General features: G+C 38.0%; 3 protein-coding genes across 5 annotated transcripts in view; 2 read left to right on the top strand and 1 right to left on the bottom strand.

The window, feature by feature from the left end:
* kdm6a (lysine (K)-specific demethylase 6A) overlaps positions 1-6,003 on the bottom strand; it is a 36,565-nt gene extending 30,562 nt beyond the window's left edge. For all 3 annotated transcript variants that reach the window (XM_056755663.1, XM_056755664.1, XM_056755665.1), the window contains exons 1-4: positions 5,480-6,003; positions 5,279-5,342; positions 1,645-1,753; positions 1,514-1,563 (exon numbers count right to left, since the gene is read on the bottom strand). In XM_056755663.1, the coding sequence (XP_056611641.1) occupies positions 1,514-1,563; positions 1,645-1,753; positions 5,279-5,342; positions 5,480-5,637 (381 nt within the window). In that variant the 5' untranslated portion in view covers positions 5,638-6,003. The remainder of the gene's footprint in view (positions 1-1,513; positions 1,564-1,644; positions 1,754-5,278; positions 5,343-5,479) is intronic.
* Positions 6,004-6,480: 477 nt separating this feature from the next.
* Positions 6,481-8,553, top strand: fundc1 (FUN14 domain containing 1). Its single transcript, XM_056755668.1, has 5 exons — positions 6,481-6,644; positions 7,172-7,328; positions 7,496-7,571; positions 7,670-7,798; positions 7,966-8,553. Exons 1-5 carry the CDS (start codon positions 6,626-6,628, stop codon positions 8,041-8,043), a joined length of 459 nt encoding a protein of 152 aa, XP_056611646.1. The 5' UTR covers positions 6,481-6,625; the 3' UTR covers positions 8,044-8,553.
* A 759-nt stretch (positions 8,554-9,312) lies between these two features.
* Positions 9,313-20,677, top strand: efhc2 (EF-hand domain (C-terminal) containing 2). The gene is made up of 15 exons (XM_056754525.1): positions 9,313-9,461; positions 9,557-9,745; positions 9,830-9,980; positions 10,065-10,288; positions 10,370-10,621; positions 11,382-11,489; positions 12,103-12,241; positions 13,467-13,632; positions 14,761-14,903; positions 15,033-15,229; positions 15,305-15,438; positions 15,817-16,011; positions 18,423-18,515; positions 18,609-18,711; positions 20,482-20,677. The coding sequence occupies exons 1-15, from the start codon at positions 9,420-9,422 to the stop codon at positions 20,632-20,634; spliced, it is 2,289 nt and encodes a 762-aa protein (XP_056610503.1). The 5' UTR covers positions 9,313-9,419; the 3' UTR covers positions 20,635-20,677.
* The last annotated feature ends 3,865 nt before the right edge of the window (positions 20,678-24,542 follow it).

The following is a 24,542-nucleotide window of genomic DNA, read 5'->3' as shown; positions in this document are numbered from 1 at the left end:
CAGGGCACTGGAGGAGCACTGACTGTTTGCAGCAGACAGAGCGACGGAGCGCTTGGTGCATCACCCTGACAGGCTGACAGAACTGCACTCAGCTCGCTTCTCACACCTTCACAAATCATACACAGCTGTCCGACTGTCGAGACGGCACTCTTGAAGGAGTAGTTCACTTTCAAATTAAAATGTCATGTCATACAAGCAGTCCATGTGTTTTTTCTGCAAATTGAGGCTTATAAGGAAAGCTTTCCAGGGCTCCATATAATAGACTTGAAAGGGGGGCTTTTGGTTAAGGTGCATTTTACATCGCAGCTTCAAGAGGCCCTACATGACACCAGCCTATAAATAAGGGTGTCGTCTAGCGAAACAATTCGTCATTTTACAAGAAAACAAAAATAGATTTACTTTTTAAACATAATTATATGGCTTGCCTTGCATTGCCTCGGAGTGCCTCCAGGATGCCCATCCACGACTTCACGTACTACATAATCACTCTGGAAAGGTCATACACTGTTTATGAGTGTGGGGAAAGAAAACCGTTCAAAAGTTCTTGGATGATGAATGACCAGATTCTCTTTTAAATGGTCAGTTTGTGTGCATATCAGAGATGCGATGAAACTGATATTTTGACCTTAACCAACAGCCCCCCTTTCAAGTCCATCATATGGATAAGAACCCTGGAAAGCTTTCCTCATAGCCTCAATTTGTTTTTCAACAGAATAAATTAAACACACGGTATGACATGTGGGTAAGTGAATTATCATGACATTTTCATTTAAAAGAGACCTACTCGGTTAACCCGTTAAACAGGTGGTACATTTTTTTTAAATGTGCTTCTGCAATAAATATATACGGACTCCTACACAGAATGACAACAACTTGCAGAATGTATGAAATCATCCGATTATCAGAGTCCAATCGGCATTGTTTACATTGGAAAATTTTCCATTCAGCCATCCAAGCTAAACAGTCTCAACGCAAAATATACTTCATAATACAAATGAAATCCCAGCCTAATAAATCACAAAGACTGTTAAAAAGTCCTGGTTCTGCAAGGCAAATTCTATTAGCTGTATGCTGATGTTTAGTTTCTGAAAAATCCCAATGAATGCATCAACATTCAACAACAATATTCAAAAGAACTCCATCATCCACAGAATTTGGTCTGCCATTGAGATTTCGCAGCCAACAATGTCACTCTTACTCAATGCAAGAAGTGGTTGGAAGCCAGAACTGTCAAAGCCCATGAGTAGTAATTCTCCATCTCATTTCACCTTGGCACAATATCGAAAAACATGAATCGAAATTACAGCCAGTTACTACGATTTTCTTATTATTTTGATTGAAATAGTCGTTTCTCGCCAAAAATATTGCACTGTTTTTGCAAACCAAACTAGAATAGAATGCTTATTTATTCAATAAATAAAAAAATGTACCCTTATAACTGGTTTTGTGGTCCAGGTGCACATATCAATTGTAAATGTGGTCAAATATATTTTGTGAGAAGAGAATCCCTCACCTTCCAGTAGTCTGACTGTAAACTGTAGTATCTCTGGTATGCAGATAATGCTGAGTAAAAAACAAAACAGTGATGATCACATTAATAATAAAACAAATAGACATTAAATTCCAATAAAGTCTATAACTCACCTTTAGGGTAATCTTCCAGTAAAAGGTTGAAGTGACCTAGATGGCAAAACACCTCCGGCTCAACCTTTCCTTCAGCTTTTAAAATATATACATCATAGCAACGAACAGCCTGTGGAGGAACGAATAAATATTTAACATTGAATGTCATAATATCCACATGAAAAAAAAGCCTGTTTTAAAAAAGTCTGGTGTTTCTAATTCATTAATCAGCTTAAACTACTTAAATATAGATCTTGCAAACAATTTACTGTTACTGTTAACTTAACCCAACACTTGACCAAAGTGGACCATAACAACAATTGTTATCAAAAATATCATAAATTCAGGATGCACTAGCACGAAAACCGATACTGAAAATTTGTTTTAAAATCTTTGAAATAGTTTTTGTTGAATTCCTTTAATAAACACACAATAAAACCAAAAACAATTAAGGAGAACATATATTTTTAATCAACTCAACAAATATAATTGTCTTAGTCTTTTTTTACCAATCACCTTAACATTGTAGATCTAGAATTATTAGGCATATATGCATAACAGTAGTCAAGTTATAGTCAAACATAATCTCATAATATCTTTTCATGTAAACGGGCTTAACATGAGCCTCAGTGATATCAGCACCTGCCGGTTGATGGTCCACGTGAGCTACATCATCAGTTACTGACAGTTCGTTCCACTGACCATACATGTCTGTCAAGAGTCTGTTTTAGTAGTAGACTTTGTTATGGCGTGCCTACATGATCATCCTTTGATAACAGCTAGTAAGAGAGTTAAGCACTGAAGGGAAGCTCGGACGCTGAATATTTCTGCTTTTATTTTGGGCAGTTTTTTCTTTCACTCGAAATCGATAATGCCGTTTTTGGCCGAAAATTTTCTTCAGCCAAAATTCCGGTGCATCCCTACTTACAATGTCTCTAAATAGACGGGCATGTATCTGGGACACCATGTTTTGAGAGACATGACCACATTGCAGGAAAAGCTACACAGTGACAGACCGACAGCACAACAACGCAGAGCCAAGTGACACAGGAAGACACCCATCTACCTCAAGCTGAATGCATATCAGAGCCACCACAGCGTTAAAATGTCTGATTGCCAAGATAGTAATGAACTATTTCCGCCTCAAGCTCCAAATCAGATCAATTTAACTATACACACATCACTGTAGACATGATGCATAAGACATCATGGATGACCAGAGGAGGAGTTGTTCTATGATAAGCATTTATTGCATCAGTCAAAGAAAATATTTTATCTTTTAATTGCTTATAATTTTTTATATTTTCCTGCAATACAATACATTGGTGCTCCAGTGCCAAAACACATTTTTAAAGGGGTCATATGACATGTGTAAAACGAATATTATCGTTTGTTTTAGATGTTATGCAATGTGAGATTTAAGGTTAAAATACGCTGTAATTTCCTCATACCATGCATGTTTGTATCTCCTCGAAACAATTGTGCTGATAGGTACACCCATCTTACTTGCGTATACATTTGGTGAGTCTTGGTCAAATCGTACCACGAACTGACGTAGATTTGTGGAGTTGTGGTTACACGAGGCATTTCATGCAGCTCTGGGTGAGCATTCGCTTTTAGATAAAATGCATATTTTGTTGCGACGCTTTCAATTTGGCAATTTTAGGCATTTAATACATGCATGGATACTGAAAACACACCAAAGACACAGAAAAACACGTATTCGCACCATATGACCCCTTTAAAGGAATAAAAATATAATTGTGTAAAGACTTGTAAGACTTTCGCCATTCACACCCAAATAATTTTCACTTGCAATGACCCAAGTGAACGTGCAAATTCACTCCCTGACATAGATGGCGCAAAAATGAAAAACATTATGCTTCTGACACTCGCTTGTCACATAGAAGAAGAATTCATCTTGCTTCTTCTTCGTCAATGTTCGCTCGGCAAGACCATTTTGTGCTTGAGCACCACCAAGTCATGTTTTAATGTAACTTCAGCAGCTCCAGCCACGTGAACAAAAGTGGCTCATTGGTTGACCAGTTTTTAACGGAGCGCATCAAACAAAAAAAACACTGCCGATGTGCACACTTACATTGGCACACTTTGTTTAGTCACAAGGCGTTAAACTTTGACGATAAACGTGCACGATAATCTTCCAGGTGTGGACAAGCCCTAACACTGTGTATTATTGTGCAAATTCACTAAATATACTTTTTCACTCTGAAATGCATCCCACTAAACTGCTTCAAATTCTATAGGACGAAGACACATCAGATATGAAAAAAATACAAAAAGTAGCCAGCATTGGCATAATGTCTGCAGATAATGTTGCCTGCAATTGCTGAAAAAGCCATGCATATCCAACACGGCTATTCAAACCAAGTCCACTTGCTTCGCCATATTAAAAACCCAATGACTTCCAAGTATCACCATCCCTCTTCAACTAAAATCTGCCACGATAAATTGTTAAACCAGATGCTTGAGAATGTGATTATGTGATTAACATTAATCAAAAGTGTTTTTTTTAGCTTGACTGATGTAATCAGACAGCCCAATAAAGTTCATATGAATGATCACTCAATTGATTACAGTTGGCCAGCATCATGCTAATCGGCTAACATGTGGCCAGTGTCGGTTAAATCTATTCGACCAGAGATATACCTGTACTAATGCATCTTCATAAACCCTACAGAAGGCCTAAAATCAACAAATAATCGAAATAATTGACAACTTCGTTCTTATCTGTCCTTACATTAAACATCTTGTCTAGCTACACCTTTACACTAGCAAAACAAAATAACAACAGATATCCCTGCATGTTCAAATTGAAGATCAATATTAGGACTTTTCATAATTAAGACACATCCCTTCTAACATCCTTTGACGTTTTAACTGCCAGTCCCTGCAATTGGTTATTCAAATGAATGCAAAGAAAGGAAAACAATACATTTCCATGAAAGGTTAATGGCCTACTACTCATTAAAAAGCCACAATAACAACGAGGGAAATAGACGAAAACATGTGCAACAGACCAGCCATTACAATGAAAATATTTAAATGCAAAATTTGGAGTGGAAAAGCTAAGCAAGCTGTCGGATTGGATAAACAAAAAGCAGTACGACCAAGTAAAAAATGCGTTAATGCTCTTTAAATCTGCAAACAAAGTGATAAAGACGAAACTACCCTAAACGTTTCAAAGCTAAAAAATATGCAAAACTCTGCTAGAGAAACTACTTAAACCTGATCACCGACACGCATTGAGTTTCATTTAACGGTGTAACTTATGAATGTATATTATAGCATTTCACTGGGTAATGCTGTGTATATTTGATCTAGCTCTTGTTGCGTTGCAATTTAAAAGTATAAAAAGTACATAAACTACTATTACACTATCCGTATTACTGTGTTTCTGTGTAATACGTGTTTACTTAGGCAGAGTTAGATTGCGAGTTCCTGCTGTTACATTGCAATTTCTCCTATGCAATTTATAAAGTATCTGCCTTTAGACCCCATCAGTGCTGTGAATGTTGTATCACCGTATCTGTGTAATAAGTGTGTATCGTCCAAACTGTGTCTTTTCGATGTTGCAGTATTATTTTAGAGTATATGTTTGTGTCTGTAGACCCACATTAGTGTCACACACTCGTACCTTTAACAGCAAGGCCTTCGTTCTGGCGCCATCTTCATGAAGCCTCTGAAATCCAAACAGTGCGCTGCAAATAGAGGACAACACAGGCGGTTCCGTGTTACTTCACCTGCACCGCATTCATTTACACAGCTCTTACACGGGGGTTAGGGTTATAAAAACGAACGAAGGGACACGATAAGAAGCAACAGGACATTATCTGACCTGTCTATGCCTGCTAAGCGCTCCTTTTCTTGCGGCGTAAGCTTCGGAAAGTCCTCCTCGGTTTCACTCGCTTTTCCCGCCGCCATTTTCTTTTCCTCATCACCACCACCAGCAGCAGCGCGAGCTACAGCGGCGACCGACACTCCGCACGATTTCATAGACAAAAAACTCCAGCGAAATTATTTACGCACCGCAAGCCGAGCACCTTTTGTGTGGATCCGAACGCAAAAGACTATATGGCAGATCCTCCAGGGGATAATATTTCCTCTAATCGCCTTCTTTTCACATTGTCCTCGACATTAACGAGTCACAGTTAGCTGGTACACTTAAATGCATGCAAAACAAGCAATGTTGGGTTATACGGTAAATTGTTTTTTAGTAATATCTGAAACTTCCCCCTAGTCGCCACCTCAAACTTGTTATAATTGTGTCACTCAAGCGAACCCACGCCGCCACCGTCGGAACGCCTCCTCTGTGATTTTGGCCAATGGCTGTTTTCGGGGAGGACCACGTGATTAGCCTGGTCTTGGGATCTTTATTTCCTATAAACTTTCAAGGGGGAGGGTAAATAACAAACCCTTCAACTTTACGCCGGATCTTCGCCTGCTCCAATTGGCTCACCTGGATTTATTATGATTACGTAACACGTACATGAAACGCATTATTGGACGCAGCATCTGTCTGTTAAATAACACAGGGTATAGGGATCTAGTGCACCTAGTCAGTGCATCTTCTCATTCTTTATGATCTGTGAGCTACTTCCATAATGCCGTTTTTTTCTATACATCCAACCGAAGTTATAATGATAATATACGTAATTAATAATTTTGACCTCCCATGTGAAGTACTATACAGAAACTATTTACAGAATAAAATGACTATGAATTAAGGGAAGGATTAAATGACTCTTGCACGTAATTCATATTGACGGCAATACCCATTGGTCACTTTTTGTAAATGAAAGTGTGGTGGTATTGTACGGAAGCATTTTGTTTAAATTATTACGTTACAAATTATTTTAAGGAAGTCTTTTGAATAGCTGTTTTACGCAGTGCTACGGCTCTATGACGTAGGGTCGCACGTAAATTGCGCAGGGTTTTACGTAAAGCTACAGCGGTCGCTAACGTTGGAACACTGCCTCATAAAATGGCGGATCGTGGAGAAGGTAAATAAATCGGCCAACCAAACGTTTAACTAATAGTCTTGATTGACTATGTGTGCATTTTATCCTGTGTTTTATATGTAATGCTATGTTTTTCCAATCTAGCATATCTTTGCTAATAGATTTGTAGATCTGTAGATCTGATCTAACTGTAACGTTACAGATATAATATAGTTTCAAAATTCCACCACTGTGATTACTTCTTATTCGTGTCTTGCTTGCTAAATGCATGTGCTTAGATATATTTAAAACAAACCCTGTCCTTCCGCTCACGTGATGTGTTTTGTAATAAAAAAGCATAGATCTAATGTATGTTGCTGTTTAGCTTTAAATCACTACACTCTATTGCAATGCAAAGATTTAAAGGAAAGAACAAACATAATAAAATATGTAATTGTGCACCATTCTAATTGATTCTTTTACAAATATAGTTTCTTATGTATTTGGGTTTTGTGATCTCTGTGTGTCCCTGTTGTTTATATAAAAAAAACTGTTCATTTACAATGAGTAACTTTTCACTTCATATGTAGAAGCGGAGAGTGAAGATGAATTGTATGAGGTTGTTAACATCACAGATTATGCCAGGAGGCATCAGTGGTGGAGTCGTGTCTTTGGGACTAGTACAGGACCCATTGCTGAAAAGTACTCTGTGACTTCACAGATCATGATGGGTGGGGTGACAGGATGGTAAGTGATGGTACAGATGTAAGATCTCATGTTATTTCATATGCACAGTATAGTTGAATGATAATATTTGTAAATATACTCTGTCAGATTAGTTTTACAGTGTAATGTATGATGTAAAGTAATAAAAGCACACATTTACATGTCCACTCAAATGGCCTGTCCTGTAGGTGTGCTGGTTATCTCTTTCAGAGGGTTGGAAAAATTGTGGCAACTGGTGTCGGAGGAGGTTTTCTTTTGTTACAAGTAGGAATTATTAAACTGCTCCGTATAGCATGTCTATTGTTAAGAATGCTTTATGCTTCAATTATATCTTAACTCTGAAAAATAATCTTCTGTTTCAGATTGCCAACCACAGTGGCTATGTGCAGGTGGACTGGAAGAAAGTAGAAAAGGATGTCAATAAAGCTAAAAAGCATTTGAAAAAAAAGGCAAACAATGCACCTCCTGAGCTCAATTCCATTGTTGAAGAGGTAGGTATTGCTTAATGGTATCATCATGTTGACTTTGTGCTTTGTCTGCTTTAGTTCAGGTGTTCCTAGTCTACCATCATGGTCATGACAGAAGTACACGCTGATTACTGTGTAATTGCAATTTCTGGTGTTGAATTGTAATGTTTACCAACCTCATTGTTATGTAGTCTACAGAATTTGTGAAGAGGAATATTGTTATCTCAAGCGGATTTGTTGGAGGATTTCTGCTGGGTTTGGCATCCTAAATTAAACCTGGACCTACTGCCACTGGTTTAAATTATATTCTCCTTCCAATGGACATTTGAAAACCATCATTGAACATATTACTGTGAAATGTTGTTCTTAACTGTAGATAGCTAAAACATCCTTAAAAGATATCCTGTGCCAATAACTTGTTTTTAAAAACGTTTGCTTGTTTTTTGCTCACTATTTATTAATAATACATGAAGTTTGTTGCAAATATAACTTACATAATGTGTCTTATATTTAGCTTTTGAGTACATTTGGGTTAATAGAATAGAATAATACACTTGCCAAAAACATGTTTTTCTATATTTTTCTTTTAGTTGTGTATTTTTATTATACAGTTCAATTCACCAATGACATCCCTTCATCATTCTCTTTACGTCTTCCCTGGTGGGGTTGCAGGGAGTGTTGGACTAACCCAGTTGTCTCGGGCATAAGCATTGAACTGCCCTGGACAGAGGGCCAATACCAATAATGTTTGTGGAAATAATAAAATATGTTTCTGGTTACTTTTTCCTATCATGTTTTTTTAAGTGCACCCAATGTCTTTTATATATCAGAACGTGTGTGATTGCAGATTCCTTAGTCATCCACGAGAAGGCTTGAAAGTGTGGGGTTGTGTAGCCTGATTTTAACCCCTTAGGAAAATTAGCCATGGTTTTATTATAGTTAAAGTGTAGTAAACAATTTGTTTTTGGTGCATTGATTTTTATTTGTATTTATATAGTTTTACTACGAATATCATGGTTAAACTATGGTTAATATTCTTAAGTCAATTTACAGTATGTCTAACAATGGAACAGAGTTCACAGGGTAGTGGTGCAGTTTTTATACGTTGCGGCATGTATATTTTTTTGTAGAAAAACACTCTTAAGTGTTTTTAACCCTTACCGCAATAGACTTCCTACGGGTACATTTATTAGAAATCGTTCAAGCTAGTAATGTAAAGTAAGCATTATACATAACGCAGGTGTCAAAACTGCTTGACGAGTGTGATTAGCAGCATTGACAACGAAATCAAATCGATACTAAGATAGCGTTAATATGTAATTTAAATCGATCAATGAGATACATTTATAAATTATGACTGTCTGATTTATTCCTTCTTTGTCTTTATTTACATTTCATAGTCGTTAGCAATCATAGGGAGGACCGGATAACGTTATGTTTATGATTGGCCTTCTTGCTGATATAAATGTAAATGATTAACGTAGTTTATCAACGTAAAGAAACAAAACACTTCACGTATCTATCACGTGATCCGCGTTTCGTTGCTTAGCAATAATATTTGCAAACACATTGCTGCCTTGACAACCAGTTGTCCGGTCTGAAGTCCAGAGTTGAGGAAATTACATTATCGCCTCTGCAGCTAACCATGGCGTTGCCGATGCTGCCTGGAAATTCAACCAATAGAAATGTAAGTAGTGTCAAAATAAAAAAAATGTTTTGTTTAAAAAAATATAATTATTCAGTTTAATTATACTGAAGTGGAAAATATTTTTAATTTTAAAGCTTGGAAGAGACAAATTTCATAAATCTCAGCATTTTGATTATTCGAACGGAGTGCCCTTGATGATTGGGGCAGAAAAGCCTGGCATTGGAGGGGAACTGCTTCTGGGGCAGAGGGCAAGACCCAAGTATTCCCTTTTTCCTAAAGGAGAGGGTAGTGATGCCCCAGCATGGGTAGCCTTTGACAAACAGGTATGTCATCACAATAAGATACTTTGTTTTGTATGCTATCCAAAAATAATATTCTTCTAACTAATAATTGTGTTCTTAATTAAGGTCCTGTGCTTCGATGCGTATTTCCAAGAAACTGTTCCTCAAAGTAGGGAAGAAAAATATAGAGTACGAAAGTGTAAGATTTACTTCTACCTGGAGGATGACACCATACAAGTGGTGGAACAAGAGCTCAAAAACAGTGGGATCCCCCAGGGTAAAACCTCAAAGATGTAGAGTCCTGACTATTTAACAAGCTATTAACAATTCTGTTTAATAATCCCATTTACCTCCTTTGCAGGGACCCTGATACGCCGCCACCGAATTCCTCTCCCACCTCCTAAAGATGACTGCTTCTACAATGTGCATCATTTTAAAATCAATCAGGAGATAGCGCTCTATTCCAGGACCTTTATGATTACAGACTGTGACTCCTTTACACACAACTTTCTGAGGAAAATTGGTGTGCGCCTAAAGCCCAGTGTTTCAACGCCAGCTGATCCATATACCACCCAACGACAACAGGTGAGCAAGTGTCTAAAATGTAAAAACGGTATTAAAAAATTCGGTCACAATGTTCATTTAATGTTTCTTTGAATCTCACAGATGGAGGAAAACATGAACCCATTGCGGCCATATGAACGAATAGATACTCTGAAGCAATTTTTGGAACATGACTCCAAAGTCTTGCGCTTCAGTTGCTATTGGGATGATACTGAGAGCATGTTTGGAGAACCACGAGAATTGATCTTGCATTATTTCCTGGCAGATGACACCATAGAAATTTACGAAGTTCACTTTCCGAACTCAGGTCGGGACGCTGTTCCTAAATTTTTGCACAGGGGTAGGCTTCCTAAGGTTAGTAGGAAAAAGCACTGTATTGATATACATCCTTAATAGTTGTGTTTCAGAAAATGTAAGTTTTTTTACTCCACTTGCAATTTTTTTCTTTATTTTTTACATTTGAAGAAAATTATATTTCTGCATAAAACAAGTCAAAAAACAATAAGAAAAAAGTTTTAGGTCTTTGAAAAAAAGTCTTGTCGTTATGTTACAAAATCATTTAGTTTCTAAGAATCTTGTTTTAAAGATAGTTAGACTTTTATGCAATTAAAGAGCTAAAAATTAATTATAAAAATGAGTGATGATTTCAATGAATGGTCTTTCAAAAAGTAAAATAGAAATGAGTCTTCACTGTGTAATGCAGTTTGTTCCACCTTTAGACAAGCTTAAGTGGTTATCAGTTCCTCTCTCCTCTTTTGCTCAGACAAATTTCCAAATCCTCTGTGCCAAGCCTTTATCCAGACTGACAGGGCTGAAGGAACATCTAACTTCCCTAAAGCGATTTTCAATTTCCTCCCTGCTTGCTTTTTAATCTAAATTCATTATGAAAGAAGAAGGCTTTCTTGAGTTTTTTCTCCATTTTCTGTTGCTGTGCTATCAGCAAGAGTGTTGCCTTTCATTAAATGTCATCCTAAAGGTTTATTGGAATCCCCTAGTGAGAAAATAATTCTGATCCCATTTACAAATTTGATTTGTCCTTGTTATAAATATCATCCGTTGCATCCTGCCCTTTAAGACAGATTGCAATTATTTCTCAATTGTTTCCGCTGAACAGCATGCTCCTACTCCAAAACATCAGCCTGGGGAAATAACAGACCGCACAGTCCTTAATGTATTTGGACCAGTCGGACATGGAGGACGGTATATTTTGGATAGTCTTAAAGTAAGTACAGAGAAAAATTTCATTTCAGATGAATTTTTTTGATGTTTTAAATGGATTTAAAGGGATAGTTCGCCCAAAAATGATTTCTTTCTTCTGCAAAACACAAAAGAAGATATTTTGAAGAATGTTGGTAAACAAACAACGGTAGTACCCATTCTGTTTAGTCACAAAACCCATGCAAGTGAAGGTACCACCATTGTTCGGTTCAAAATATCTTCTTATTTTGTGTTCTGCGGAAGAAAGAAAGTCACACAGGTTTGAAATGGCAGGAGGGTGAGTAAGTGATAACAGAATGATCTATCTTTAATAGACAAAGGGAACAGTTGTTGACTTGAGCCACAATGTGAAGTGGTTAGCATGTTTTACATAATTTGATGTTGAAATAAATTGTAGCAAAACGTTAATGTTGAAATCAGTAATGTTTGAATTTTCATATGACAGTGTAATCTGATTGCTGTCTAGGAGTAGGCCTATCATTTGAGATACAGTATTAAATAGATCTCACTTGTCATTTACTTATTTATTTTGGTTTTGTATATCACCATTCTTGTAATTTAATTTAGTAGACATGTTTTAAATGTTGTAATAAAAAAACTCCACTGCCATTTTACAGACTGGGGCTGTAGAAGAGGAATTCTTCAAAGACAGTGATTTGACTATCGGTGGCATCATTAACGTGTGGGGTCGTAGGGTGCTGATATGTGACTGTGACAACTTCACTAAAGAGTATTATCGCTCCAAATACGGCATTGGTGAGTTGTTTCTTCAAAAGATATAGTCACATGTTTCCCCTTTAAGTAATAATTAACCCAAAAATAAAAATTCTGTCATTATTTAGTCACCCTCTTGTCATGTCAAACCTGTATGGATTTTTTAATTCCGCGGAACATAAAAGAAGATATTTCGAAAAATGTTGTCGACCGAATAGCGATGGAAACCATTCACTTGCATGGGTTTTGTGTCGATACAATAGAAGTCAATGGCTGCCGCCGCTGTTCTGCAATCAACATTGTTCAAAAAATATTCTTTGGTGTTCTGCAGAACAAAGAAAGCCATACAGGTTTGAAATGACATGAGGGTAAAAAAATGATGACGAAATTTTCATTTTTGGGTGAACTATCCCTTTAAAGTTGATATTGCCATTATTGGGACTTTTATCATATTTCATAACATAAAATAAATGTGTATATATAGTTGATTATATAAACATATATAAAGTTACAAATTTGATTATACTCACAGGACTTTAATCATTTCCAAGTTTTGCCAAGAGTTAATGGCCACATGATGTCAGCATTGAGTTTAGATATTACTCCCACATCTGTGACATGGTTAAAACACAAACTTCTTATACTCTGCTCGGTATAAACAAAGTCTGTGCAACTTAAAGCTGGTAAAACTGAAAAGCCAGTGTACAAAACGGAAAGCCATTTTACATTAGTATCCTCTCTCTGTGTGGTCTGAAAAGTTGATTATTGTTTTCAAATTATTTTTTCATGACTGTGAATAACCGTCATAGCTGCTTGGTTCAGTGTAGACTGATGCAGAAGACTGAACGAGCAGAACTGATTGACACTTCAAGGTCACTCAGTTTCAGACAGCAGATATGAGCAATGGCCAGCCAGCTTCTTTATCTTCAAAAGCCTGGACGTGAGGAGCATACGAGCTCTGTGCCAACAGTAACACAACACGGGTGTGTGTGCATCTGTCCACAGCTTGTGCTGCGTTACGCCGACTGAAGAGATCACAACATTAGTTACACATGAATCTAATGGAGCCAGGTTGACACAAGTTCCTGATGGAGCACTTGTTCGCTTTTTGGGGGTCAAGGGGTTACAGATTGAATTTATGTGGATGAATCAAACACTATACTGTGTCTGACCTCGCTTACTTTTCTCCATACTCGCATCTGCTTAAATCTCTAGGAGCCGTTGGATGATCTCTCTTTTGATCTTTTCTTCTTGTGTGATTTCATAGAGGACTTTACACCTGTCTCAAACAAGGCCCTGTCCCCTGCTAAACCATCCAGAAAGGTACCACCCTACACTGGATATGGATCTGAGGAAGACTCGCTGTGCTCCTGTCAGGGTTTGTTGCCCAAGCCTCCGCAGAAAGACTTCAGGAAGCTGATGGAAAAAGACAGGTATCTAGTATTCTCAGCCTCAGATGATACGTACAATGTATATTGCAAAAGGAATTTAAAAAGTCTGTTTTTTATTGTATTGCACTTACAGTCTTCAGACACAAATGGTTGCCCTTTATAAATAATCAGCCTCTCTAAGGCATCCACATGATACTTCCAGTGTAGAAGATCCTTTTCCAGGATGGTTTATTATTAAACATTGTTATTACAGCTTAACTGTGCTTTGCTTCCAAAAGAAGCAATATCACACTGCAGATTATTTTCTTCCTCCCCGGTTTCTTTGGGAAAACAAAATGTCAGACGTTGGCAGGAACACAGTTTGAGGAAAAAATCTCTGAAACATGTTTGTGTAACTTTATCTTAATAAATCTTTAATAGATTGAAATAAAAGCAGCTTTTTCGAAAGGACAGAACTATCTCCATCTAATAGGAAGAACGTTTCTTTAACTTTCTTTTAATAAGGACAAACCAAGAGAAACCAACACCATTCCTGATCTGGTTGCAGTTAGTGAGTTCATTAGCATAGCAAGGAAATGTTGCAGGTGCATATGCTGTTGAATACTTGTGTTACATGCAATAGTCTATAGGGATATCTCAGGACATGATGAGCAAACAGGAGTCAAGAGTTATAGCTCAGCTGGGCTGGTTTGTTGGCCGGGGCAGGCACCTAAATCAGATGGAGTGTCAGGATGGCTGGACCTTGTGGCTTGTATTAGATGTTAAAAGTTAAAGTGAAAGAAATAGTGCTATCATATCAGCACTTAGGGTGGAGTAAAAGCTTTTGTGTATTGACCTAGCAAAGCACTACAAGAATGTTTTCGACAAAGAAGCGAAAACGTGATGACATCTTAGCCCTGTGTCAGCCGCTGTAGCATTTTTAAAAGGAGGGGGAGGGTTGGAGTGAGCCGTTGGTTGTAGTTCCTAACCTCACCACATGATGATGCTAAATTTCATACAATTAAGGTGAAGTTCATATTTCCCGTCCCACTAGAATCTTTAAAAACAGATGTTTTTTAATGAATTTCCCTATCTTCCATTGGTTGGACAAACATGTAGTCACACACTACAATAATGTTAATGGTATAGCCTTTGTACGATGGTAATCTTTTATTTTTAACTCTATGTCAGGCAAGGCCTCGTGAGCAACGTGTTGAGATTTGCAGGCAAAATGCTAACAGACAGCCCTATCGACAAGGACCGGGTTTTCATAATTTACTTCTACCTCAGCGATGACACCATAGCAGTTTTTGAACCTCCACAGAGAAACTCAGGTACTGCAGTACTGTTCGTTTGAATTCAGTTTATTGTAATGCGGTTCAGTTTAAAACAATCCTTGTTTCAATCATGTAAACAAAGTAAAGATTGTGTTGTATGCTAATTGAATTCCTCTTGTTCTGAAGGTATCATCGGGGGTAAGTTTTTGGAGAGAAGCCGAGTAAAGAAACCAGGACAGGAGCTCTTTAAAAGCGAGATGTCAGAGTATTTCACAGCTCAGGATTTGTACATCGGAGCTAAGCTGCATCTGAACAGTCAGCCCTTCCAATTGATTGATGCTGATGAATTTACATTCAGTTATATGGAGCAGCATGCAGAGGAGGTAAAGCAAAAATCATCTTCAGTTTTCTGCTTCATCCTCCACAAAAGCCCTTCACTTGATTTCTCAATTACTTAGTTCCCAAGGTCCAACGTTGGCACCATTATAAGCAAGATAAAGTCTATCAGGGAGGAGCAGAAGAAGAAAGTAAAACAGTTCCTCATGATGAGTGATCCAGGCAACACTGGCTTCGTTTCATATGAGTCATTCAGGTAAGAAGCTTGCCAAAATACAAAAAGGAATCACAGTGGCCTGGTGCAAAGTAATTTGTTGAAGCCGCTAAAAGTGGAAATGGAAATGACAGTATTGCGACTTTGGACCAATTAAATTTTACTGTGGACGGGCTGGCCAGTGTGACACTGCAGAAATGAAAACCCAAAATTTCCTGCGGCTTGTTGTGTTCGTAGCTGGGTAGGATGTGAAATAGATTACTTGTGGTTGACCTGCCGGACACAATGGCTCCTAACACACATATCATTGTTTTACTACAGAATAATATACAAGTCAAAGTAGTAACAACCCCTGTAAACTATTTAGTGTGACAGTGAATACAAACAATGAAGTCTCAGTTAGTTTCTGTTTATTTACAGGACTCTACTGGCCGATATGGGCGGTCAGTTGTCCGAGCATGAGATCATGACTCTAGGTCGCACATATTCACTGCAGGAGCAGCCAGAGATGGACGTGGGCCTTATGCTTGCTGTGGCTCAGGATCAGCTGAAGAAGAAACACTTTGAGTACTTCTCAGATATGGTGCAAGCTTTCACACATGAGGATCGAGACAGGTTGGACTTTGACATTTCCTCTGTATAATGAGCAGTCTCTCACTTTCTGATTCAAGGCCGCTGTGTAACATTACCAGTCGTATTGCACGCTTGCTAATGGCTAGCGTGTAATCTACAACTCAAATCTACATTATTAAATTTTTCATTTTTTAAATCTGTTTCAGTCAGGTCATCTTTTAAGGAAGGAAGCCCGAATATGTACTGTACAATCATTCTTAACATCCAAAGAGTGAACAAACAGCATTTAACTTTAACCAGAAATGATCTAACACTGTGTCTACACTGGACATGACAAGACATGACAAAAGACAACAGAAGCCTTATATTTAAAACTTTTGTCCACACTGCATGCAGCCCAACGCGACACAACAAACCCATAAAAAAAGGCATTTGTTGTGTTGCGTCATGCCGCTCGCAGTGTAGACAGGGTATTCGTTTTTTCTTAAAGGGGTCATATAGCGCAAATACGTGTTTTTCTGTGAATTTGGTGTGTTATTGCACATGCATTTGTTAGACACGTAAAATTGCAAAAATTAAAGTCGGAACAAAAGATGCATTCTATCTAAAAGCGAATGCTAACCTAGACCTGTTTGAAACGACTTGTGGTACCACACCCCCACAAATCAACGTCAGTTTGTGGTATGATTTAACAAAGACCGCCCAAATGTATATGCAAGTAACGTGGGTGTACCTGTCAATACAATTGCTTGGAACCTGATGTTCCAAATATGGTAAAAGGCGTTACATTTCCATCACACGCTTGCAGTATTCGACCAAACACTACGCACTGGTTAACTGGCCAATAATAGCACACCTCGCTTGTCAGAGCGATGAGCTCTGTGTTTTAGAGAGGTGAGGCAAAAAGGAGACACATACATGCACGGTATGTGGATAATACAGCATTTTTTTACTTAAATCGTGTATACACATTTCATTACATCTTAAACAAACGATAATATTCGTTTTTGTTATGAATCTCAATGGGAACCCAATTGCAAGGCAGGACAACAGGAGGTGAAGGGGTAAACAGATCTATTTATTACAAATAACAAGACAAAACAGGCAAAACAAAAACCCACAATGGGGAAAACAAGACAGGAGAAACTATAAACTTTAACAAGGACACTAACTTACTAAACTACAAAACAAACACTGGGAACAAACACTAAACTAAGACTTACTAGACACAGGGTTGATAAACAGCATACAAGGAACAATGACTAACAGGAACCAGGCAAGACCTCAACAGGAACAAGGTAAACATCTACAGCATACAGACACGTCTAAAACATGCAAGGTAACACTTACAATGAACGCGCACAAGACAATGAAACGTGAGGACTCTTATAGGGAAGATAACAAGAGGGAACAGGTGCAAGGGATTACAATCAAGGAAAGCTAATCAACACAAACTAGGGAACAGGAGGGTAGGAACGATGACGAGACAAGAGAGAGATGAAATCGTCTCTCTCCCACATGAAACAGAGGATTCTGTATGATTCCACCTCTAAACCAAGAAATACCTGACAAGGAGAGGTGGAACCATGACAGTTTTAGCCATATCATACCTTTAGGAATACTTTAAAAGTATATGGACATGGCCAAATGTGCACGTTATACAATTTAAAGTTACCATTTGCATAAAAATGCATTCTTATCAGGCGTGTCGCACATGTCCTGAAAAGTAAAGCCAAACCAATTTGATCGCCCCCTGGTATCTTCCCGCAGTATAGGTTCTAAACCCCACCCTCTATATGTGAATGAATGGGAATCACACCAAACTAAAAAATCCATTGCACTTCAAATATAAACTTTGACAAAATAATGATCTACGATTCCCCAATGTTCTTTAAAGACACACCGGCTGGGCTATTCGGAGAGTCATGCACGCATTGATGTTGATCACAAACAAGTCCAGTGAGGTAGATAGACCATCAATCTGGTTTAGATCGAGGGGCGCGATTAGTTCCAGCAGTTCAAGTGAAGCATTGGAAACAGATGAAGACCTGTGGCATGTTGCAGGCAAGGGAAATAAATGGAGAAGGTTTCCGACAGGTCAATGTGCATGTCCTGTTCACGCGGACATGTTGAAAGATATTTTCTAATATGTTCTAAATGTCCCGTGAATAATGAGTTCAGAATGTCTTTAGCTGTCTGTGATGAACTCTGGAACAGAAGATTGTTGTCAATAATATTTTCTTACCTACTATGTTATTCTGTTGTGTTTTTGTTGCATGTAATGGTTCTTGAGTCAAAATGTAAAGATGTGTATCTTGTAAACAAAATATTGTAAATTGAATATCTGTCTTTTGTTTCATTGTAGTTAGTTTCCATAAGACTTAAATTGTTCATTCTACCTCCTTTGTATCTTCCCATATATAATCCCCTTTCTCTCCACACAAATGCTGTAGATCAGGATATCTCTCCTCTAAAGAGGCACGGATCATCTGCAAATCTTTTCGCCTGCCCCTTTCCGATGACTTTCTAAGAGCTCTTCTCAAGAAGTTAGTCTCATCTCATTTACAGTAACAGCATATTTATTTCCATCAATCAAACATACAGAACACTGTATTTTACATTCTCTCGTCTGTTGACAGGTTTCACGATGAGTCTGAAAAGATTGACTACCACGCCTTCATATCAGGTCTCAACTGGAGAGAGAACCCGGCCCCTGCTGTGCTGCCAGATGTCACCTTGAAGGTGAGTATACCTAGAAGATTTCATCCTACAAAAACAAATGTCACACAAACAGAGTGGGTTGTGTGAATGAATATTGTGTTCAATGATATTGTTGTGTGTTTACATGCATGTCTGTAGTGTTTTACCACCTGCTGCTTTTCTTTTGACGCTAATAGTGTTAATTGCAAAAGCAATTTTTAAGCCTTAAAGGAACAGTTCACCCCAGAATAAAAAATAATCTGTCATAATTTATTTAGCCTTGGGTCATTCAAAACATGTTAATGACTCTTTCTTCTGTGGAACACAAAAGAAGATATTTTGAGAAAATGTCTTAGTGATTTTGTGTCCAATGGATGTCATCAAGGTTGTTTGGTTTTCCAACGTTCCTCTGAATATTTTTTGGTGTCCTACAGAAGAAAGAAAGTCCTACAGGTCTGGAATGACATGAGAGTGACACATGGTCAGATTAGACCGCTGGTGGTTTGTACATAATTTGCAGGATTTTGTGCTAAAATACTACAAATATAGTAGATTGACTATAGATTGTCAAAGTAGAACCAGTGGTCCAAATAGGATGACAGCTTACATCAAAAGAGTCCGTACATTCTGTTACCAAATACTATTTCTTCTTTTAGACAGTATCCTTTGTCATTTGCCACATTCATATCCCTAAGAGTGTTTGTGGCAGGGTGTTTGTGGCACCTCCAAGCCTCATCTCAAGTAAATCAGCCTTGGGAAAAACCCACTCAACTACTCTGAAGTGGAGCTTTTATTACAGAGCATTAATTTAGCATGCCTCCTTGGAGCTTAAACAGAACCAGCTGCTCAGAGACTGAGAGAAGCTCCAGTTGGTCCCTACCAACCAGCAGGGGGAGTTTGCACATCGTTTCCTTTGCTGTCTTTCACATTTAATTGGGGATAGTTGACACTGAAATTATATAATGATTATAACCTTTAGTGTAAAAGAATAATATTTAGGATTTACTCACCTTTATGCCATTTTAGGTGCATGTATGTTTTCCTTCAATAATAATTTTTTTCAATAAAATGCTGTCATTTTCCTAAATGGGAGTCAACATGGCGAAGATCCAAAATGCACTTCCATCCATCATTAAAGTAATCTAAATGACTCCAGCAGGCTAATATACCTGTTCTGATATGAAACGATACATTTAAGAAAACAGTTTATATTTTGAATTTATTTAGCGATCATAACCACGCATGTAAGCATCAGCACTCTAGATTAAAATATGATGACATATGGTATTTTAATCCGTGACATCAAATATCTTTGGTTCTTGCATGTCTCGTCATGAAACAGGGATATGACAACGACTTGAGACACGCTTGTCATTTTCTGCCCTGTGTTGCCATACACATGATGACCAAATTATGAGAGAATTTTTATGTTTGGGTAAACTATTTCTTTAAGCCTGAAGACTATCTGTCGGTGTATTCCAGAGTATTGAGTCTTCATCTGTTTCATTAAAACCAGATGAAGCTATGAGCTGCGTGAGAATTATGAATGTTACATATGAGCAATAAAAATCTCATCTGTTGCAGTCCTTTTAAAATGATGATTATGGACCTGATTTACTGAAAGACGTTGAACATTTGTCATCCTTTTTTTTAAATAGCAACTACCAGACATTTACCATGTGCTTAAAAAGTCCAGCCTGATAAATCTCTCTGTGCACTATAATTTGCAGAGACAGTAAAGGAGAGTCCCAGCTAAACTTTTGTGCTCCTCTGTGAGCTGTTTCTCCAACTCTGTTGTGCTGTTGTTTTTAGTTTGATGTCGACTGGAGAGGGGAACCTGCAGGCCCTGCAGTTAAAACCATCAACTACTTGTTTTTGCTGGAGGATGTGTTTGGTAGCACCACAAACTTTGAGAACAACCCAGTGGGACCCTCGCTGGCACCACAACCAAATCAAGAAATTTGATGAACTGTGTGTATTACAAAGATTAAAATTGCATTGATGCGCATTGTTGTGCCTTGTTGTTCATGTACTGCATGTTACAATATTATAAGCTGTCATGATCCTGTTGAACCTTTCAACTAACCTTTGAGTTTAACTTAAAACCATGCTAGAATGAGAGCTGTATTTGGACCTGTCCCGTGCACCTTGGGGCGATTACTCAGTTACAATCTAAATCAAATCATATTTCATAGACATTCACAGACAGACAGACAATCTTGTGTGTGATTGTGTGGATAAAGTTGTCAATGAAATACGACGGCTGCCAGGGCCAAGTGAAAGAAAATTGTTAAAATGTTAAAATTGTGCACCGTTCATGGTCCAAATGGATTTTCCCCAAAGACCTTATTTAAAGACATGTTTATTCAGTCTCTCTAATTTATATAGAGCACATTTCCCCTAGTAAAAAGGAAAATATAGAATAGAGTTGATTGGCTGTTCTCGTTCTCATCTGGTGTGTTATGCAATTGTCAAAGTCTGACGCTGTATATAAAAAGACAGATCGAGCGTGTCTGTAATCAGAGCTTTGCGATCAAGGCCTCCATGCCTGGCCAAGACAGAAGAAGCACATTACATCACGCCAGCATTATCAAGTCTTCATTTCTATCCTTCACGCTTACTAAAATATTAGCTTCTGTCTGAGAGACAAAGGCTGACGCAGGACCTGGCTCCAGTGAATGGGCAATGCGGTCCAAAACGAGATGAATTTGGCCATACTTTACTATTAATATTTTGGTTCATATCGCTTCTGTCTGCAGCCTCGCCACATTCCTGGCACTCTGATTAAATTCTTAAAATCCCGCATAGAGGGTTGTTTTAATTTTAGATGATATAAAAGCAAAATGAGGTTGACAAACTGGAGACCCTACAGTCTCGTTGACTTCACGGCACACACTTAGCGTTCATCTTAAATCCACAAAACCGTAAGTGCACATCAAATCTGCCATTTGGGACAGGGCCAACTATTTCATTACTTGCCGGATAGATTGAGAAACCTCTGTTTATGGTTTTATTATTTCCTGGATCTTGTTTAATTGATGTTTATTCAATCTCTGGAGTCTTTTACAGTTTCTGCTCAGGAAAAGGTAATAAAAGTCTCTGGGGGCAAAAGATCTCCAATGAAATTTTTAGAGGTCCATTGGAAATTGCTGAACACTAGTATAACAGTCAAAGCCATGGAGATGTATTGCTCTGGTTATTGAAACACATTTATAAGCCAAAGTGACTTGTAGTACACATGCTATCAGGCAGATTGGTGATAAGACTGCAGTAACGTTCTGGGATTCTGAATAGATAACCTAAGGGGTTCTATTCCTGTTACATATTTTTCATAGACAGAACAGATATATCACTTATATAACATATCACTTCATTGTGATTAGGAAAGTGTTAACGTGATGGTTAAACATGGAGACGATGATGCTTTGACAGCACTTAAAAAGATTGACATAATGCTTGGCCTTTTTGCCATTGGTTAGACAAAAAGATGAAACCAGGATGGAATTAAGTCTTTGCAAGAATTTTAGGAGGTCAGGACACCATCATGAGTTACACATGGGTAAACAGTCATATTCTCTCCACTTTTACAAAAGTGTAAAAACCCCTTTATTGAGCTGATATTATTACCTCTAATAATTGAATATACACAGAGATGTTAATGAGGGTTGGATTCTTCACCTACTGGATCATTCTGTGTTCCCTTCTTATTTTCATACAAAAACAGTTATATTAGACGGTTTTGAGTCTAGACCTGGTACAGTGATCAATGTAAGGTTGTCTTTGGCAAGTATTGTTTAGTAAGAGGAAGAAAAGCTATTCAACACAGGCTGAAATGTAGGACTATGAAACTATTTTGCATTCCCCGGGGAACTCGTTTTTGAAAGACAGCATATTTTTTACAATATAAATCACTCCAAATTATGAGAACTCATTGTCATGAAGTCCGAAATGAGACTTGAAAAGGATTGCAGGATATCCAATCCTGAACTCGAAAACGTGCTTTGTGTTCTTCATTCAAAAAGCATCTGTCTGTTGTTTGTTCGATAAAAGCATATTAAAGTTTTAAAAGGAATACAGACATGCATGTGAATAAAAAAGTACTCTCAGGGGTGCAGTATAGTACATGGGCTCCCCCCACTGTCCTTTTTAGATCCTCAACACAGACACCACATATTTGCCAATAAAATGGTAGGCTATTCACTAAAACAAAGTTTGAAATCAGGACATTGCTAAACTGACAAATGAAGCCTGTCAATTCCCTAAATACAGTACCTGTGCCCACATCTCATGGCGATACGATTAGAGTTGAAAGAATAGTTGAGTGTTGAAAGACTTCAGACGCCCCCGGATCCAATAAAAGTATCTGGGCATCCAGAAGAAGCTCTTGGAGGAAATCTCTGCTAAGGTCATTTTGCTCAGGATGACATACCAGGTGAACTCCTGTCCTATTTTACCTCTCTTTCTCATGGAAAGGATTCAGAGAAGTGATTTATTTTTACTCTATGGATGTGTGCAATATCCGTTTGAACATGAACACCTTCCGAAAATACATGGCTGGTTGTCATGTAATTCAACCCTGTTGTTATGATCAGACCACTTTGGTTTAGCATTGTGTTAATGTACTTCAATTCAGATTCTGGAGTGGTGAGCGGCAGTGTGTGAGCTGAAGCTGTTTGTTGTTAATTATTGTGCTGTCAAAGGGTCGAGAGATAGAAGGTGAGAACATTTGTGAGGTCACACAAGTCTTCCAGGTAATTATGTGGACTTTTGACCCCCTAAATTTGTAGCACGGCCAGTGGAAGCGTATAACATTATCTGATCATAGTTGCTGCATAAAACAGTAGGCCTTTTTGGTATTTTTTGTATTATTGTTCATGAAAACCTTTGTATTAAGTCATTTCATTGATTTTTGACTTCCTTGTTTCAGATTTCACATCATGGAAACTGCTTGATACAATGTTGGTAAGCTTTGATTATCACATATTTCTACCACAAACCTTTAGTTCCCACTTGGATGAAATCCATGTTTCAGTTAGAGTTTTCGTCCTCTTGTGCCAATATTTGGGGTAATTTAATTTCAATCTTCTCCCCCACCATCATGTTGATATCACTTGTGTGGAAAACATTTTCTGGCAATAGAAACACAAACTTTGAGAAAAACTTCAGTCTTTGCTGGATGTTTTCCATGTCAGAGATGTGAAATAGTAATTATGCATTCATTGGAAACTCATAATTGCACATCTGTTTTTTATCGGTTTCTCATTTCTCGCTTTATATTCCAAACTGAAAAAATATGTGTAAGAATTCAAAAACACATTCTTGTGCATAAAGATATACATTCAACACAGCTATCACGTTACGCCTTTGTGGTATTTGTTTAAGGTAAAGAAAATTGTTTCCCATTGTCACAATGTTCATCTGTGCTTCAAAATAGCTTCCAGCTGAATTGAGTTACACCTCCCAAATCCAAGTGTTGTGTCCCAAACGTAAAACGAAAAACCAGCCCAGTGGGCCAATTGTTTTTTTTTCTTCTTAAAACTAACTCCGCTAACAGTTTTATTACCTGAACCTCGTAAAAAAGAGAGCCAGACTTTTGGTCAGTCTCCTGATTTTGCTGGAATCCCCATTTGCTTGCGAGAGCGTGTCAGTGTGGCAGCTGGGGGTGAGTATGTGTGTGTCCTTAAGGTGATATATGACTGCTGTGTCACGTTCCACATCTGACATCCATCCGGGATGTACATCATCCATCCTTTCTCTTTTCCATGTGATTCCTCAGTAAAAAGGGGTGTGAATGTAAAACAGAGGGAGGAGGGGAGATGAGAGGGAGGGGGAAGAGTGAGCGCTCACACACGGTAGGCGATGCGTGAGAGAGA

This window comes from Triplophysa dalaica, chromosome 8 (genome assembly GCF_015846415.1).
Source record: "Triplophysa dalaica isolate WHDGS20190420 chromosome 8, ASM1584641v1, whole genome shotgun sequence".
NCBI lineage: Eukaryota > Metazoa > Chordata > Actinopteri > Cypriniformes > Nemacheilidae > Triplophysa > Triplophysa dalaica.
This window is presented reverse-complemented; position numbering and strand designations above follow the sequence as displayed.

Coding starts and splice junctions, on each gene's coding strand:
- fundc1 (XM_056755668.1), top strand. Junction 7,329..7,495: donor ATGGGTGGGGTGACAGGATG/GTAAGTGATGGT, acceptor CCTGTCCTGTAG/GTGTGCTGGTTATCTCTTTC. Junction 7,572..7,669: donor GAGGTTTTCTTTTGTTACAA/GTAGGAATTATT, acceptor CTTCTGTTTCAG/ATTGCCAACCACAGTGGCTA.
- efhc2 (XM_056754525.1), top strand. CDS start 9,420: ATGGCGTTGCCGATGCTGCCTGGAAATTCAACCAATAGAAAT. Junction 11,490..12,102: donor ATATTTTGGATAGTCTTAAA/GTAAGTACAGAG, acceptor GCCATTTTACAG/ACTGGGGCTGTAGAAGAGGA. Junction 18,712..20,481: donor TGCCAGATGTCACCTTGAAG/GTGAGTATACCT, acceptor TGTTGTTTTTAG/TTTGATGTCGACTGGAGAGG.